Source organism: Paramisgurnus dabryanus, chromosome 3 (assembly GCF_030506205.2).
Source record: "Paramisgurnus dabryanus chromosome 3, PD_genome_1.1, whole genome shotgun sequence".
NCBI classification, from domain to species: domain Eukaryota; kingdom Metazoa; phylum Chordata; class Actinopteri; order Cypriniformes; family Cobitidae; genus Paramisgurnus; species Paramisgurnus dabryanus.
The window spans coordinates 39,326,308-39,345,585 of NC_133339.1; the positions used below are offsets into that span (position 1 = coordinate 39,326,308).

Sequence of the window (19,278 nt, forward strand, 5' to 3'; positions counted from 1 at the left end):
GCTTTTTTTTAATGTAAAAAGCCGCCGAACACCTGTTATTAAAGTAGGTATGCGGTCGTTGTGCAAGACATGACGTGTGTCATTGAAAATGCGACACTGGTAAATGACGTCAACTCAGGTAAACACCACCAGCGATCACATGACTCTTCTTAGCAGCTCAATGGAAGACGACGGCTCCGCGTAGTAGAGTAATGTTGAAGTTTTATGTCTTGTTACAGAAATAAGGTTTTATAATCTTCTATAATAAGTTTGTTTGTGTCCATTGCATATCGCAACGTTTTACTTCCTCTGTGGTTTAAGCTATTCTGGGTCAGTATCTTGAATTGTTTTGCCAAGTGTTTAGTGTAAACACTGATATCGAATACAAGTCGCTTTTATAAGCTAATGTAAGCATGTCGTCATAAAAATCGGATTCAGGCAACAAACTGGAAATGGGCATTAAGATTTGGAGTGTAAATATTTTTATTCTTTCCTTCTACTACTGAAATACCAACCACATGTAATGCTCATTTTAAACTGTGGAGGGCGCCATTATGTCTCGTGCATAGTGCATACTGGGTCGATGATGGCTAATGGTTGGTGCAAAATATTACTATAGTTTACTATAGTAAATACTACTATAGTTTTTCATCATTTTGATCATCTTTCATGTGTATGTTTTCTGTATTGACTTAACAGAAGTACTTGATGTTCTTGTAATTTTAATGGCATGCATGAACCAACCTCTTTTAACACCGTGTCTCCTTGACAGATGAGCTTTCGAATGTGGACGATGATTCGCTGTTTGACTCTTTCCAGCTCTTCTTGATGGCTGTTAGCCTCACACACACACTGCCTGTACAGCATCTCAGCCTCTACGACCTAAACAGGACCAAAGCAGAGAGATAAATATCACATTGTAATGCAATATTGAAATGGATGTAGAATTAAGTGCTCGACCTTGGATTGGGCATCGTCTCTGGACTTCCTCCTCTTGTCCAGGGTCTTGTTACCTCCCGTTTCCTCTTCAGCTTTGGCCGTCATGGCTTTGGCCTTCTCCAGTTCCTCGCAGCGCTGTCTGTACTGCTGCCGTGCCCTCTTTAGCGCAGACACTGCATCGTTCTAATGCACGGCACATCATCACATTACTAAAAGTGTTGGCCACCATAAATGCACATATTAATAAGCCCAAAAACTGACCATTCTCTTCTGTTCTTTACCCCACTGCTCTTTAAATTCCCGCCGCCATTTGTCGATTTCGTTCTTTTTGGCCGAGAGAGCCTGCCGAAGGGAACGTTCCTCGTTAGTCATGTTTTATAACTCTTTCACTTGTTTTAAATGCTGGTCGGATGTATGAAGTACCTGATAGCATCGCTGCTGCACGAGTTCAGTTGTTTGTTTGGTCGTCTGGCTGTTTTTAAGATCGTGCTCCATAGCGAGGATGTAGATGTGCTGCAAAGGCATTATATCCTTTGGAGCGAGTCCAGAGAAATGCATTAGTAATCTCCAAACAACACATTGCTTATTGCAACAGAGAAAAACAGTTGTATCATATATGCAGAACACACATGCATTTTTACCTGTTGAGCAATGCAAGACTTGGCTGCATCAGCTGTTTTCATAATACTCTTTGCAAACTCCTGCTCTGTAAACAAGCAATAACATTTTCAGAGTTATATAGCATCCGAATTATTAAATGTATGCTTGATATTGATGATGTATGCATGCTGTCTTCATTTTTATGCTAACTCCTTTATTTATCTCAATATTGGGTACAAGTTCAGCACTGCAGTATAGTTTTCATTGAGTGTTAATGTAACTGCATTTAAAGGTGCAGTGTGTACATTTTAAAAAACAATATTTTGAAAGCAATGCAATATACTTAACTATATTATCAGTGGTGTATAAAGGCCTTACATAATGAACTGGATTGTTGTTATTGCCTTAGAATGAGCCGTTTTTATCTACATACATCGTGGGTTTCCTTACATGGAAGTCACCTTCATGTTTCTACAGTAGCTCTAAATGGACAACCTGCTTTGCAGTGTGTGTTTGTCACTACGATGTCTCAGACGATGACATGTTTGTCCTGTGATGGCTACCGTAGCTTCTCTATGTGCTTCGAAAGGGAGGGGCGCAACCTCACCACTAGATGCCGCTAAAATCTACACACTGCACCTTTAAAGGAATGGTTCACCCAAAACTGTGTCATCATTTACATACCCTCATGTTGTTCTTAACCTGTATTAGTTATGTGATTCTTAATTATGTTAACAAAAAAGAAAATATTTTGATAAAGGATGGTGACTACACAGTTGACAGTACACATTGACTTCCATAGTGGTAAAAAAAACCAAACATTATGGAAGTCAATGGGTACCATCTAGGGCTGTGTTGAAAAAAATCGATTTACCGATTCGGAATCGATTTTCATATTATTTTCTAAAGATCGATCCGTAACTCGGAGGATCGATTTATTAATGAATAACTTAAACTTGCCGCGTCATTGAATTAGGCTTGCCGCGGTTACATCACTTGCTCACCCCGACACCGTCTTTCACCGTCGTTTTGATATTATCTTGTAATTTAATAATTTAGTTTCGTTAGAGAGAGCAAACACTAATAATAAATAATACTAATAATAACTAATAATTAATAACTAATAATAAACACTACAAATAGTATGCAAATAGTATCAATATGTTGCATAACAGTTTTGTAATTCAGGTAACAGCTGGAAAAAAATGCTTTTTCAAAAACACTCAAAGATCGGATCAGATCGGATCGAATAATGATAATCGATTCAAGATCTTGAGAATCGGAATCGAATCGATCCTTAAAATTTGAGTCGAAACCCAGCCCTAGTACCCTCAACTGTGTGCTTCCCATCAACCCTTTTTTTATCAACATAAAAACAAAAAAAACATGAGGGTGTGTAAATGATGATAATTTTCATTTTTGGGTAAACTATCCCTTTACCTGTTCCGGTAGTAGATCAACTATTAGAGCGTTGTGTTATAAATGCAAACGTCATAGGTTTGAATCCATGAAACACACATGCTGATAAAATATTTGTTTTGGATAAAAGTGTCTTCCAAATACTTTAATGTCAAATCTTGTGATAGCAGTAGCCTTCCACAAGGGGGAGTTTTGAGGGATCTCATGTAAAAGGTTACTTTATCCTATTAAAGGTGCTGTTGAGCACAATTCATTCTCTCACACATCTAATATTAGACCGCTGTTTTCAAGAAGAGCTCTCTTGACTTCTCCAGGCAGAAAACATTTATAAATACTTTAAAACAAACCCAACCTGAACCTAAAGCAGATCTCAATGAAAAGACTCGAGAAGACTTTTTTTGATCAGATGCAAAAGCCACTAAACGCCACCTCTGTAAAAAATTTGATAATGATAATCCCCGATTTATACTTTCATAAAATACTTTCGTGCCAAATACCGACCTCAGGCCATATACAAGATACACTTGCATTGAGTTCTTCAATGAAACACATAAGCACTCACCCAGGCTGATTCTTTTGTCCATCCAGGTCAGCAGGTCTTTAGCATAGCGGCACCACATTTTGGCGTACTGTAGGGCGAGCTCCACGCCACCCTCGCAGCGGCACAGGGTAAGATCCGGGTCCTGGGCTGAGAGTGAATACATGAGCATCGTCTGACTTTACATTCCTTCATCTGTCTGAACTAAACCCAGGGCTGAGAGATGCCTCATCCTCCATCCAAAACACACTTAATAAATCTCCTCTATCCTCAAAGGATGTAAAGGTTAAAGAGCGTGAACAAATGGAAAAAACTAAGTCAGCAAATGCCCAAATTTCCATTACAATACGGACTCCGTATTTCCGACAGGTGAAAGAAAATCATTAAATGTGGAAAAACTTCACTGCATTTTGTAAAGGTGACAGAAACGAGTCCATCAGGGCATCTTGTGTGTCCATCAGGTGGTCAAAGGGAATCCTGTTATGATATTCCAGATTGGTAATTTAATATCCACGCAGTTTAAGGAGCTGTTCAATAGTGCCCGTAAGGCTTAAGGGGTTAGCAGTGACTGTGTGTGGATCACAGAGGATGAGACGCTTCACCCTCCCTCCAACTGACTCCTCCCTTTTCAATATATGATTCAATCCCAACTCACACAAGCATTTTCTGTATCATTCTTTCAGGTTGTCCGGCACTTCTATTCCCCGTGTGTGTTCTTGGGGAGGATACATACATTAATTTAGAGGATCCTGAGAGGGAAAACCCCATCTGATGTATTACTCATTATATTGCTCATTTAAACACTATATTATCTTAAATGCATATACTATACTATAGTCAATATACAAATGTATGATTAAATCTGATAATACATAAAGCAGGGGAGGGCCACAGTTACTTTGGCAAAGTAAGCGGGGGCCACACTTGGGAAAATCGCAAGTTACATGATTAAATTGTAAAAATTAATTCAATGCAAATATGTATATGGTTAATCTACAGTTACTTTGACTTTGTCAGCCTATTTCAAGGCCTGATATTTATTTTTGTTAGGCCTGTCTGACCTAGGCTACTCTAACATTACAATAACTGGATTTACCTTCAAGGAATTATTTCCTATTGTTCAACTGTCATTAATACTACAGCAATATGCCAACGTGCAAACAATTATAACACACACACACCATACGAACACACAAGACATGAGAAGATGATTTATTATTATTATTTCTTTTTTATTTTATGTTATATTTTATTTTGTATTGACAACCAACCATGACAGTTTTATCAGAATTGCGAGCGCATTACGGGGGCCGGATTGAAGCACTATGCGGGCCGGATCTGGCCCCGGGCCGTATATTGCCCGTGTATAGCGGTGTGGATAAACTCAGCTGACCTCATGACTACACGAATGTCACTTTTATTGATTTTCTTAACACCATTGTACACACAATATCTGAATCTCATCAAATAAATAATTATAGTAAAAAAAAAAATTATTATTGAATACAGTAATACGATTTTTGTTCAAAATTACATTTATGGGAAAAATAATTTTTTTGGTGAGGGGGATTAAGCTACATTCCATAATGCAACCAATCTTAAAATAGTCTATTGCAAAATGTAACTTTAAATAATTTTCTTCTGATTTTAACATTTCCTTGCATGAGATAGATGAAAAAATGGTCCCTAGACATCACCACGGCGCTACCCATACTCTTTTACACCTAAAGAGTAGATCAGTGTTTCCCAATTCTGGTCCTCGAATACCCCCTCCCAAAATGTTTTAGATGTCTCCTTATTTAACTCATCAGCTTGTTAGGGAGACATGTTAACCATTCGGGAAGGAGGCTGATGAGTTAAATCAGGTGTGTTAAATAAAGTTACATCTAAAACTCTCTGTGAGGACCAGGATTGGAAAGCAGAGGTACTTATGGTACCAAATGTATACATATCTGGTAACACTTTACAATAAGGTTCATTAGTTAACATTAGTTTACTACAGTAGTTAAGATGAACTAATAATGAACTGCACTTATCTTCTTACACTCTGAGGCTATTTTGGGGATTTTCGCCTGGATTTGGCCTACCCAATTTCAAAAGCTTCCCATACCCACATGCAGAGGTGCACATACAAAAGTTTGGTATCATTTTACAGGAAACCCTTTGAAATTACATAAAACACTGTTAAAAGTGCTAAACATGGTTGTATGTGTTGTCAGTTCTCTAATAAGCACAAAAATAAATAGGCGCTTTTTGATGTTTTTTTTTCTAAAGTCTGTATTTAAAAGTGTATAACTCTGGCCCTGAGTGGTAACGAAACCTCCAGACAGTTTTGTTTGATTCCAGCAATTGCCAGCTTACAGAGGAAAAATGATTTTTTTCTCTATCATAATAAATGCAAAAGTTATTTACTGGGACATTAGGACTAATACGCTTTTTGTATACAATTTCTGCCTAAAAACATTTGAAGTGCTCCCATAACCACATACAGTGGAATAAATGCAATATATTTATATCATTTTGCAAAAATCCCTTTGAAGTTACATAAAAAGCTGCTGTTTGTGACAAATAGTGTTATTTATGTGGTTTTTCATATGCTAAAACACCAAATTTTCTTTTTTTATGTTGTAAATCCTATCTTTGATAGTGTATAACTCTGGTTCTGGGTGATCTAGCAGACTGCAGACAGTTCTGGTTGTTACCAGCAGCAGACAGTAAACACCCAAAAAAAGAATGAACTCTTTAGCATGTCGCATTCAAAAGTTATTCTCATTTTACTGAAGTGTGCGAAAATACATTTTTCATATAAATATTAATTTTTTGTTTTGCACATATAATAAATAGCAAGGGATTAATTATGCACACAACCAAAGAAAATGCTGTGAATGGACTCATTGTTTAGAGTAGGACCTAAAAGAAAAGATGGTGTATCATTTGTGGCTATATGTGCTATCTGAGGCAGTCCACACTCAAGTTTCCCATATGTTTACAAAAGACAATTTTTTACCTCATTATTCATTCGATGATTGTTAGATAGGTGATGATAATAGGACAAAAATAACACTGCAGACTTATTCCTGAGACTGAGAGCTTTCATTTGATATAAGACTTGCCCATGTTTGTCATACTTGAAAAACATGAAATATATGAATATTAAAAGATATTAAAAAATATCGGGGGGGTGATGGTGTAAATTAATTGTAAATTACTTTCTTACAGAAAAAGATATGTCAAAGTGATGCATATCTGCAGAAAGTAGAGAGTCTAAGCTTTCAAACAGTATCTCATATGTGGTACTGGGTCCATGACAGACCATTAAAAATTAAAGGAATATTTTATATTAAGTCAAAATAAGATAATTCTGGACCCGGTACAGGGTCCACAGAGTTAAAGAAGTTATAAAGCATTTTTTTTTCTTTGTTAATGTTAATTGAAACATTTACTAATACATTATTCAAATCATGTTAACATTAGTTAATGCACTGTGAACTAACATAAACAAACCATGAACTAACGTTAACAAATATTAACCAACACAGTTAGTTATATCCTTAGTTCATGTTAGACAATACATTAACTAATGTTAACAAATGAGACCTTATTGTAAAGTGTTACCACATATCTACCTAAATGGTACATATTAGGACGTTTGGTACATTTTGGTTTCAATTTTGTTTGGGAACAATAAATTGTTTGCTGGAATATAATCCTGACCATTCTTAGAAAAAATCCTGACTTCTTCAGTAAACTTATGACATGTGTGTCTTTAATCAGTCCATTTGGTGAATTATACCCAGACTGCACAGAGTGAGGCTTAAAAACAGGGCTAAGAAGGGAGATTATAAATGCCATACAAATAAAGTGACGATACTTAAAGGAATAGTCAATTTTCTAAAAAAAAATCCAGATAATTTACTCACCACCATGTCATCCAAAATATTGATGTCTTCCTTTGTTCAGTCGAGAAGAAATTATGTTTTTTGAGGAAAACATTGCAGTATTTTTCTCATTTTAATGGACTTTAATAGAGCCCAACATTTAATACTTAACTCAACACTTAACAGTTTTTTTCAACGGAGTTTCAAAAGACTCTAAATGATCCCAAACGAGGCATAAGGGTCTTATCTAGTGAAACGATTGTCATTTTTGACAATAAAAATAACAAATATACACTTTTAAACCACAACTTCTCGTCTAGATCCGGTCGTGATGCGCCAGCGTGACCTCACGTAATAGATCGTGACGTCAAGAGGTGACAGAGGACGAACGCGAAACTCCGCCCGTGTTTACAAGCATCTTGAAAGAGGACCGTTCCTACGTTGTTGTATGTCAACTGATACTAATTAATGTCTTTATGTCAGTTTATTGTTTACAGTGGTCCACAAATGTGTGTTTTATATATGTAACACGTGACCTCCCTACGTCACTACGCATTTACGTTAGGTCACGCTGGACCAGACCTAGACAAGAAGTTGTGGTTTAAAAGTGCATATTTTTTATTTCTCTTGTCAAAAATGACAATCGTTTTGCTAGATAAGACCATTGTGCCTCGTTTGGGATCGTTTATAGTCCTTTGAAACTCCGTTGAAAAAAACTGTTAAGTGTTGAGTTAAGTATTAAATGTTGGGCTCTATTAAAGTCCATTACAATGAGAAAAATCCTGCAATGTTTTCCTCAAAAAACATAATTTCTTCTCGACTGAACAAAGAAAGACATCAACATTTTGGATGACATGGTGGTGAGTAAATTATCTGGATTTTTCTTTTAAGAAAATGGAATATTCCTTTAAGGAAATCAGAGGAAATAAATGCGGTGTGTTTTAATAGCAAGTGATAGTTAAAAAGGTAACTGTGAGGATGCTTTAGTTGAACTTTGAGTGTTAGTTTAATCCTTAATCACAGCAAGTAAACAGTTCAGACAGATGACAGACAGACACAGCACATAAGATGATCACCATAGTATAGATCACCTTTTTTTTTTTTTAAGAAAAAAGATCACATATTTTTCGACAACTCTGTTTAAGTTTCTCGTATTTTTATTAAAGATTAAAATTTGAAAATTGCTTTCTCGGTTTATTCATCTCTCTCTATAGACGGTTTCATCGGACGCACATGGGGTGACGTGATTACGCGTCTGGTCAGATTTTTACTTCCGGTTTCAGTTTTTTTACCTTGTCAAAATAAGAAATGTTATGGTTATCTAGGTTATCTACGTGTTGTTTATTTTACTTGTTATACACTTTCAGAAATAAAGGTACAAAAGCTGTCACTGCGACAGTACCCTTTCAAAACGGTACAAATTTGTACCCAAAGAGTACATATTAGTACTTCAAAGGTACACATTGGTATTTCAGAGATCCCAAACTGGTACCTAAAAAGCGCATTTAATGGTACATATTAGGACCTTTTTAAAGGGTACTGCCCCAGTGACAGCTTTTGTACCTTTATTTTTGACAGTGTATAAATAAACTACTTTAAAAGGACATTGTTGTTATTTATTCTTAGCGGAGTTTACCGGAAGTCACGTGTTGACCACAAAAGGCGCTGGTTTACGTTGTTCCTGCTGAAACCGTCTATACCCAAAACAATTTGAAATACAAGCACCTTCAGTATTTCTAACATATCTCTTTTTTGAGATATCTAAGAGACAGAGCACTGGGACAAACAGCAGGTGTCCGCGAGTTTAATCTGCCCTCCTGTCCAGCGTTAATCTTGTTAGTTAGAAGCAATTAGTCCATGTGGTTAATAACACAGAAACAGTGCAGGTTGAAGAGGAGAGATTTAATGTCGTGGTATTATGGTTCACTCATTTTTGTTTTTTTCATCTGTTTATCTCACATCATCTACAGTATATCCAAATATAACAGGCATTCTGATTGACTAGCATCAATTGTAAAAGTATGAGATGCACCATGACCTCTTTAAATCTCCACCATTATGAACCTCACTGATGCTATTTTCATTTTTTTCACTTATTACCCCATGACCCATTTTTCATCTATTAGTGGCCGGCGTGCACAGCCATACACATAGACAAGTTTCTTGTAGACAGTTACCATTTGTCCCTTCATTCTTCTCTTCGTCTTCACGGCAAATCTTTACGGTGCACTCATCTTCACCCTGGGAAAAACACAGTTTTTACATTTTACACCATAAACGGTATCAAGAACGATGAGAAATATAATTCATCAAATTATTTCTTACTGTAATATCATCCAGGTCTGCATTCAGCGTGGTATCTGCGGAGATGTCTGTTAAAGACAAAGAGTCCGGGTCGAGCTCATCCACAGTCCTTATGAATAAAAACACATGCAATGATATTAAAATGGCTTTCATAACAACAACAGCTGATTAAAATATTTTCAGAGTGACCGAGTTGACATACGAGCATGCTAGTGACATGTTCACGCTGGCGTCAAAATCACGTATTATCTCACTGTAGCGCTTTGTTTCTGAAGATCGGGCACAGCCATCTGAAACGAGAGGTGATTGAAAAGCATTTGATTTTGAATTTAGTTCAGATCAATTTTTATAAACTGTTTATGTTACAATACTATAACATGATACTAATAAGCAACATGCATGTGCCTTTTAAAATGACTTTGGTTAGATGACTAAATGATTTAACAATAAATTGGTTCATAAAAATATCAGTCAAATACTCTACACCACCCAGCATTGAGTCAAAAAGAGACGAACCCAACCCATAGGGCTGTAATGCGACCTATAATGCAGGTTGTTTCAACCCAAAGTCTTTAGTAGACAATCTTTTTTATGTGGACAATAATATTAACAACACTACCATGTATTATATTCTATACGTAACTGTTAAAAAAATCTGTAGAAATTACAGCATTACTGGCAACTAGCTGCCAGTAACTTACTGTCGATTTTACATTTATGTTATTTACGGACAACAGTTTATTCAAAGTTAAATTAACATAAAACATTTTCAGTCTTTATCTTTTACAGTAAGTTACTGGCAACCAGCTGCATAATTACAGCAATTTTTTTACAGTGTAAACAATTTCCCTATTTTCTTTATTACTGTAATGTAAAGCGGTTTTAAAACAATGCAACAATAAAAAAGCGACACTGTATAAAAATTAAATAAATAAAAAATCTGTATAAATTAAAGTACTACTGCCAGCTGTTTGCCAGTATCTTACTGTAGATTTAAATGTATGTTATTTACAGGCAACAATTTGATCAAAGTTAACACTTACGGATGTTTTCATCCACTACGATTTTTTTTTTTGTCTTAATTTGGCCACAACTTTCTCTGTGTTTCAGCAAATGGAATGATTTTTGGTGACAAATCTTATATTGACAAATATTTTGAGAAAATGCTTTGAATTATTTTTACAAACTCAACAATACACCATGGGCAAATTTACTACCCTTTTGTGTTGTTCGCTGATAAAAGCATCCACTAAATTAAACGGCTCTAAAAATTTATCTAATAAATATTTTTTCAAATTTTTGGCATAAATCTGTTAATCAACTTAAGTACTTTTCAAAACTACCAAATATTTACAAAAATTCCATGATTTTAACTCTTTAATTGCCCAGTTCAGTTGCAGTTTTTACCTTTTTCACAGTCTAGGGCATGTCAAAGATTAGTAAAAACATTGGCTTTGATGCATTTTTAGTTTGTGTGCAGCATCAGATTTTTGTTTCTCCCTCATTTATTGTTAGTGGCTTTTTTGCACCATTGACTTCCATTATAACCACATTTTCTGAATGCAGAGCCATGACACCTTATTATCAATCATGCATTCTTGATTGTTGGTGGTTTTTCCTTTTGCAAAGAAGTAAAATGTGGAATTTTTACTGTTGATCACCATGTGGCACCATTAACCCTTTAGTAGGCCTGTGCAAAAACAGAGCTTAATTTCTTGTGGGTTTGTGTGCGCCACATGGTGATCAACAGTAAAAATGACTAATTTTACCTCTTTGAAAAAGTAAAAACCACCAACAATCAAAAATGCATGTTATAAAACGGGCAATTCTGGTTCTTCATTCTGATTGGTTGAAACGCGTACTAAGCCATGATAAAATGGCTTTTTATAAAACGTTTTTTTGTTGTTGTTTGAAAACGGATGGTCTGTTCTTTCAATTGATATTTTATGTTTATTTAAAAAAGAAATTTTTTTTGTAAGGCATTAAACTAAAACTGGGGGGCAACTTAAAAAAAAACGCTGATGGGGAAAGAGTTCAGCATGCTTCCAAGCATATTTGATCATCACTTCAACAGTTGCACAATATAAATGTTAATGTATAATTTAGATGAATGTTGATTTATAAAAGTAAACACCACAGTCTTAAATCATATTTTCATTGTGTCTTTGCTGCGTCTTTGATGCTTGGGAACTGCACTCTGTTTCAGTCACATTCTGAGGAACTACTTTGTTTGGCGGAAGAGTAATATTTGTACTAATATAATTTCAGCTTATTTGTGTTTTATTTTATAAAATCCCGCTAACGTTATGCATATATAGTAACCGCTTTATGTGTTTTTTTCCTACAAATCAGTGACATCACTTATTAACTTGGTAATTAAAGAGTTAAAATCATGGAGTTTTTATAAAGATTTGGTAGTTCTGATCAGTACTGAGGTGGATTAACAGATTTATGCAAAAAATAATAATAATTACAATAAATCTGATACATTTCTACAACTGTTTAATTTAGTGGATGTTTTCTCATCCACGAACAACACGAAAGGGTAGTCAATTTGAACAATGCACAAGGGTTAAATGAACATTAAACATTAACAAGTCTTTATCTTAACAGAATAAAACTAAAATAACAGTCTCATGCAAAGCATTCTGGGAACCAAAATCTGAAGAAAAAAAAAAAACAGAAAAAAATTTGATGAGAATTTCTGGTTTCCAGAATGCTTTGCATAAGGCTGTTATTTTGTGGTTTTATTCTGTAAAGATAAATTCTTGTTAATGTTTCATGTTCATTTAACTTTGAACAAACTGTTGCCATCACATACATTTAAATCTACAGTAAGGTAGTGGAAAACCGCTGCATAACTACAGCTAATTTTTTATATTGGTTCGAACCCTTGACTCTTAAAAAAGTTGAACAAAATGACAGATATAGTCTAAATGCTTTTTACACTGTCTGAAAGAGAAATCCCATATTGTAACTTTTGACTTTATAGTATTACCAATAATCGTAGTGTTTTGTGGTTTCCATCTTAATCTTCATAGGGGCAGGGCATAGTCATACACTAAAAAAAGTGTCAAAACAACTAATAACACCATGTGCATTTGATATCAGAACAGGAAGTCACATGATTAATGCCACAGTACGTGAAGGAAACAAACAAACAAACAAACAACAAGAGGAATTTTATTAGCATGCACAAGCATAATTATGCAAAAATACTAGAAAGGGAAAATTAATGCAATTTTAGATGTATGACCTAATAATAGCATTCAGTTGTTATAGCATGTCTTGTATGAAGCCCCATATGTGTCAGGTGCAGTAAATTATCCAAATATGTACTGTTTTACATTCAGTTCTGAATGCACAAAGTGGCACTTTACAAAAAACGTGCCAATGTCGGTCTCCCTCTTTCTCTTTTTCTGTGTGACACATGCTTCATTTAGGTCAACCGCATCCTGTATCGGTTTTGTAACATGCTCTGCTACAGGGACAATGCGGACCTGTTTATGATTAAAAGAAGCGGTCATGACTGTGTGAATGACACAGGAGACGCAGGCAGATTTCTCAATTTCACTTTCTGAAAATTTCCTGCAGAACTCAAACTCATATCTCAAGAACTGACTGACCTGCTGTTAGTTGTTATGTAGGATGTTTTAAATGCCCTAACAATACTTACTGCAAAACGATACTGTTGAATGACTTGATTTTGTAATACGGTTTAAATGAGAAGCAAAACGGCATTCATAAAGTATATTAATCAAGTTACATCTTTGGTTGCATGTATTTACAGTATTGCCATTTTTATTTAAAACATTTTAGAGAATTAAACCACGTATGCATATACAGCACTGTGCCAGTCTCGTTATTAAAGGAGTGATATGACCCAATTTCATGTTTTGCTTTGTTTTTAGAGTGTTAAATGATGTCTGTGCACATAAAAGATCTGTAAAGTTGCAAAAATTAAAAATTTTCAAATAGAAAGATCTTTTTAAAAGTGAAGCCTCATCCACGCCTACCTAAAACGACTCGTTCAACATGCCCATGCAGTTAGACGTCATACTGGTTTGAACATTTTCATAACACAGCCCTTATGTACAAGCACAGATAGAGGGTATAAGTTTCAATCGCGCTGTAGTATTATCAGTGGCGTAACAAGTCAGTCGCGGGCCCATATGCAAAAAAAATTACGGGCCCCCTTAAGCCAAAGCCCCCCCCCCAACTGTGGTGCGCAGGTCTGTTAACAACATATACTTTTAGTAAGGTAGTCAAATATTTTTACTTTACTTTTTTACTTTAAAGGGTAGATTTAAATAAATAAAAACTAAATGTTTTGGGTAGTTTTTGACTCGTGACTAACTTCTCCGCCTTCTCTTTTCTCTTTAAGGCCCCACTTTTATGTTTATATTTGTCCATCCTTAATGTTCATGTAGATAGCCGCTATAGTAACCTCTCACACTGTGTTTGTAAAAAAATTATGGCGTAGTAGTCTACGGCGGCCGCGGAGTGCAAAAAAATAATAAACGCAAACAAGAAATGACGGAGAAATTAGACTTTATGGAGAAATAAGATATCACTACACATGATATGCATACAAAAATATATTTATTGCGGCCACAAATAAAAATTAAATTGAAAAAAATTATTTATTAAAAACTGGGGCGGGCCTAGGGCTGGGCCCCCTACTGGCCCGGGCCCATTTGCACGTGCATACCCTGCAAGCCCAGACGCTATTGTTTCCTCCACGTCGTGCAGACGCTGTGTGTTTCATTGCGAAAGGCTACTACTTTGTTTGGTCTTCCAATGGAGTAAAACATTTGCATGAAAAACGTGTTCCTGATGAGTTTTCAGGGTTATCTGTAATACCGCGATTATCAACTAGATGGATATTTCCAAAATATTATAAATTTACCCAATTTATAAAAAAATTTAAGCAAAAAATTATTTAATAATTTTACACTGCGTGTATGTTTTGATAATCGTTCTGAATCTGATCTCTTACAAAATTCCTTCACAAAAATGCAATTATTCCATTTTGTATTTTTGAAAAAAAAATACCCATATTTAAGAGTTTATAAATAGAAAAAATATATAGATAGGATAAAATGTTTTTTTTCCCCATTTTGTTTGTTTGTATAAAAGCAGAGGGTCTGTTCTTTCATTTGATATATTTGTGTGTTTATATATTTATGAAAAGAAAATGTTCCTGAAAGGCAACGGAGGAGTTACAAGGCTGGATGTACACAAAGGCTTCATCTAAAAAGTGGAGCAATTCCAACTTTGCAACTAAACTCTGGTTCAGCCGATGTTCTCAAATGTAATGAATTTCTGACGATTCAAATGTGAGTTTTGAACTGTGACGCACCTGTGTTTTCATATTTAAAAAATTTCCTACTGACGATTCAAACGCGACTTTTCAGCTGTAACACGCCTGCGTAGGGGTGGGCGATATGACCAAAATCTTCTATCACGATAGGATTAATTTTATATCATGATAACGATATGTATCACGGTAGAGTTTTTTATGTTTTAATAAGGTTTAAATCTTTAATACCATAGAAATGTTCATAATTCTCACAAAAAACATATACAAGCATAGAAAGAAGATAAAAACAAACAAAACTCAAGCTCTCTGAAGATACACAGTCAATAAGAATGATAATAAATAATTATGCATGTATGTATAGGCCTATATATATTTTTATTTAAGGTAGAAAAGTGATTTAATCAGGAGCAGTGAGAGATTTTTTTCTCAATGCTGTTTGATTAACACGAGTGACAGACAGGAGCAAAATTAGGTAACTTCCCCTTTAAGACCAAAGTCCGGATCCAATACACTGTTACACATGCGCTTTCTCTTTTAGCTGTTTACTTTCTCTTAAGACCTTACTGGTCGTGTTTATGATGATGCTTGCAAAGACGGGAATTTTGACGCATATGTGTATTTAAGGCCAATAAAGCGGGAAAAATGCTCACGAGCTTAATAAGCAGAGGTCGCGCGACTTGCGCGCTCCTCACAGACAGAAAGAGCAGCGGTTGCGCGACTTGTCCGCTCCTGACGCACAGAAAGAACGCACGCATACAGATCTGTTGTCTGTGTTTCAATGGCTTAAAATAACTTGTTTTAAAACTGCAGTGCTTAAATACGTGTACAAACGTTACGTTTTCGCGACCACACGCACAGGAGCGTGACGTGGGCACGTAACCTCGATAGAAACGATAGTCCAAAATCTCTACCGGTTGACAAATTTCTACCGGTTAATTTTGTCTACCGGTTTATCGCCCACCCCTACGCCTGCGTTTTCATATTTAATACAATTTCTACTGACGATTCAAACACGACTTTTCAGCTGTGACGTGCCTGCGTTTTCCTATTTAATAAATTTCTACTGACGATTCAAACGCGAGTTTGGAGCTGTGACGTGCCTGCGTTCTCATATTTAATGAATTTCCAACAGACGATTCCAACACGATGTTTTGTGCTGTGTAGAGTAAAGCTTGTTTGTCGTTTCTACGATCACAAATGCAGACATGGTTTTATGTTTTAGTATCCTTACCAATCTGTTAAAGGAACAGTATGTAAGAAATGTATATCAATTAATCATAAAATTGCCCTGATATAGACATTAAGAAATCATTTTCATTTCAAATACTTGAGTTGCAGCCCTCAACTGATGTTTATGTTGTCATTTTGTGTACTGGCCACCAGTTGTGTGATTGCAGTACCAGTTTTGACCACAATCCTACATACTGTTCCTTTAAGTTCTACTCACATCGCGCTGATAAAGTTGATCGATCAGCTTAATCATCTGTGTTTTCTGGGTCAGATTCAGGCTCGTATTAAAGACAATATTATCTCCTGGCTTTCACTGTTGCTTTGGGAGCTCATCTTTCAAACATGGTAAGGAGCGTCACATTTCTGTTTACGTAAATAAGGTTATTTGGCCAATCACAACGCATTGGATAGCTGGCCAATAGATTCACACCATGCTTTCTTAGAACGATGAACTTAACGACCTCTTGCAGATGGGCAGTGCTAAAGAGGTACTAAAAATGTTTTACGATATGTGGAAAATAATGAGTTTTTTGACGCAAACACATTGTATTACACCAAATAAAGAAATGTATGTGCTTTTTAGCGACGAAATATGGACCCTTTAAAATTCAAAACATTACTAAAATGTTCTCTTTTATCCTTCTCTGTACAGCACTTTGGTCCCACTTGTGATGTTGAAAGTGCTCTATAAATAAAGTTGAGTATTAAAAAGGCAAATACTGTTAAAAATGTCTGTAGAAATTACCGTATTACTAGCAGCTGTTTGCCAGTAACTTACTGTAGGTTTAAATGTATGTATTTTCTGGCAACGGTTTGTTCAAAGTTTAATTAAAATGTTAAACATTCAATCTTTATTTTTACAACATAAAACTAAAATAAAAGCTTCATGCAAAGCATTCATTCATGTTTAAAGTTAATCTTCAAACTATTGCCAGTAAATAACAAAAATTTTAATCTACAGTAAGTTACTGCACTGTAAAAAAATCCATAGAAATTACAGTGTTATTGCAGCTGGGTTGCCGGTAACTTACCGTAGATTTAAATTTATGTTATTTACTGGCAAGAGTTTGTTCAAAGTTAAATTCATTTTAAATATTAACAAGTCTTTATCTTTACAGAATAAAACTATACAATAACAGCCTCATGCAAAGCATTCTGGGAACCAGAATTTTGCTTCAGATTTGGTTTCCCAGAATGTTTTGCTTGATGCTGTTTTTTTAGTTTTACTCTGTAAAGACAAAGACTTGTAAATGTTTAATGTTCATTTAACTTTGAACAAAATGTTGCAATAAATAAATAAATAACATAAATTTGAATCTACGGTAAGTTACCGGCAACCCAGCTGCAATAAGACTGTAATTTCTACGGATTTGTTTTTACAGTATGGCAAACAGCTGCATAACTACAGCAATTTATTTACAGTTCTCCCCTTACACTTGAGCAATATGGCAGGAACGTGCGAACTATCCTTAACCTAAATGAAATGACATACTAATTATGTTGGCTTGACAAAGCTACTGTTGTTTCTTTTAAACGTATCATTATTTCTAATTCTTATCTAATGACTTCAGTCTTCTCAAAAGAGTTCAAAATGTGTTTAGTGCCAAGTGAGGTCAAACTAAATACTGACTTTTACCTGAAGATGCCATTTTGTTCTGAAAATTGTGTGCACATTTCCTGTCTTTTCTCTTTGTATTTTAATAAAGAGAGCGAAAAATGTATTAAATAAATTGCTTTCCTAAAACAATAAAGGTGGTGAGGGCCCTACGACACATGCATGATATGTTTAAAAAAAAATTAATATAATGACAGTGCAAAAATAATAGCAAACACTGCAGTCCTCAATATTTTAAATGACCATTTGTGTTATTGTTTGACACATGTAAAGACACCTTCAGATATACTGGATTTGTACATTTGTCAAATTGCAGCACAAAGGAAATTTCTTTCAGTTGCAATTTTTTTGTGCAAAGGTTAAATGAGTAAGACAGGAAGTGCTGCGATCATCTCATCTTGAGACTATTGGCATGCTACACAAACACACAAAGAACAGGAACAAATCCTACAGAATTACACAAACAGCATAAAAACCAATGATTGCCAAATTATATGCAAATCTGGAAAAGTTTCTCTCAGTGTTTGTTGTAACTCACCCTGAGATTTTTGTGGCCTCAACTGTGCAGTCTCCAGTCTCTCCTCCATTTAGTCCCCTGTCAAGAACCAGCGGCACACAAGGAGCTTGTCGATCCAGCAGTCACTCCATCCAACCCACTAATAAAGGTGATTCTTGCCCGAGGCCCAGCGCAACCGGGTCAGCCCTCACCTCTCGTCAAACGTGGACATGAAGACGCTGTGGTGTTCGATAACTCTTCTCTCGCAGCACCAACTTCTCTTCCTCTAAAGCGCTGCTTGGCCAATGCTCTTTCACGATCATATGAGGAGGAAGTGTGTCTCACTATCACTCTCAGGCACACCTAACACCCACAACTTCTGCTAAAACCCTGAAAGATTGCTCGCAATTTGCCACTATCGTATTTTTGCAATTTTTAGCTAGTGAGAGTGAGAACTTAATCTCAATTATAATGATCTTAAAATCATAAGAGCATTGCAACAACTTTATTTTTGTTTTGAGACTATAATTTCTCTCATTTTAAAAGATGCCCGTTTCACGTGGCCCTAGAGTATATTTCACATTCAGCGGATAACAGCGCCCCTAATATGAATTTTTATGCAATAAACGCTCTTGAACAATTGATAAATGTTGCTGAAATCTTAGCTGTTGCATTCAGCCAATGACATTTAACTTATTGTGGTGCCACCTACTGGCCGATAAGAGTTTGAGACAGGAAATACATCAAGGCCTGACCTGACACAACTCACTGATGGCTGACTCAAGCTCTCTCACGAACAAACATCTCACTTCCACATAAATGAATCTGACGTTCGTGCTAAATGTCAGGGTACAAATGTCCTCGTTTCATTATTGTACAACCCATGGAATATAAAAAATAAGGTACAAAAGCTGTCACTGGGATAGTACCCTTTAAAAAGGTTTTAATATGTTCCAT

General features: G+C 35.6%; 1 protein-coding gene across 1 annotated transcript in view; it reads right to left on the reverse strand.

Moving 5' to 3' along the window:
* Nucleotides 1-18,667, reverse strand: part of gmip (GEM interacting protein) — a 29,105-nt gene extending 10,438 nt beyond the window's left edge. The window contains exons 1-10 of the mRNA XM_065263182.2: nt 18,364-18,667; nt 9,860-9,947; nt 9,679-9,766; nt 9,531-9,594; nt 3,500-3,625; nt 1,560-1,624; nt 1,342-1,449; nt 1,180-1,260; nt 940-1,101; nt 724-861 (exon numbers count right to left, since the gene is read on the reverse strand). Coding sequence (XP_065119254.1) covers nt 724-861; nt 940-1,101; nt 1,180-1,260; nt 1,342-1,449; nt 1,560-1,624; nt 3,500-3,625; nt 9,531-9,594; nt 9,679-9,766; nt 9,860-9,947; nt 18,364-18,412 — 969 coding nt within the window. The 5' untranslated portion in view covers nt 18,413-18,667. The remainder of the gene's footprint in view (nt 1-723; nt 862-939; nt 1,102-1,179; nt 1,261-1,341; nt 1,450-1,559; nt 1,625-3,499; nt 3,626-9,530; nt 9,595-9,678; nt 9,767-9,859; nt 9,948-18,363) is intronic.
* Between the last annotated feature and the right edge of the window lie 611 nt (nt 18,668-19,278).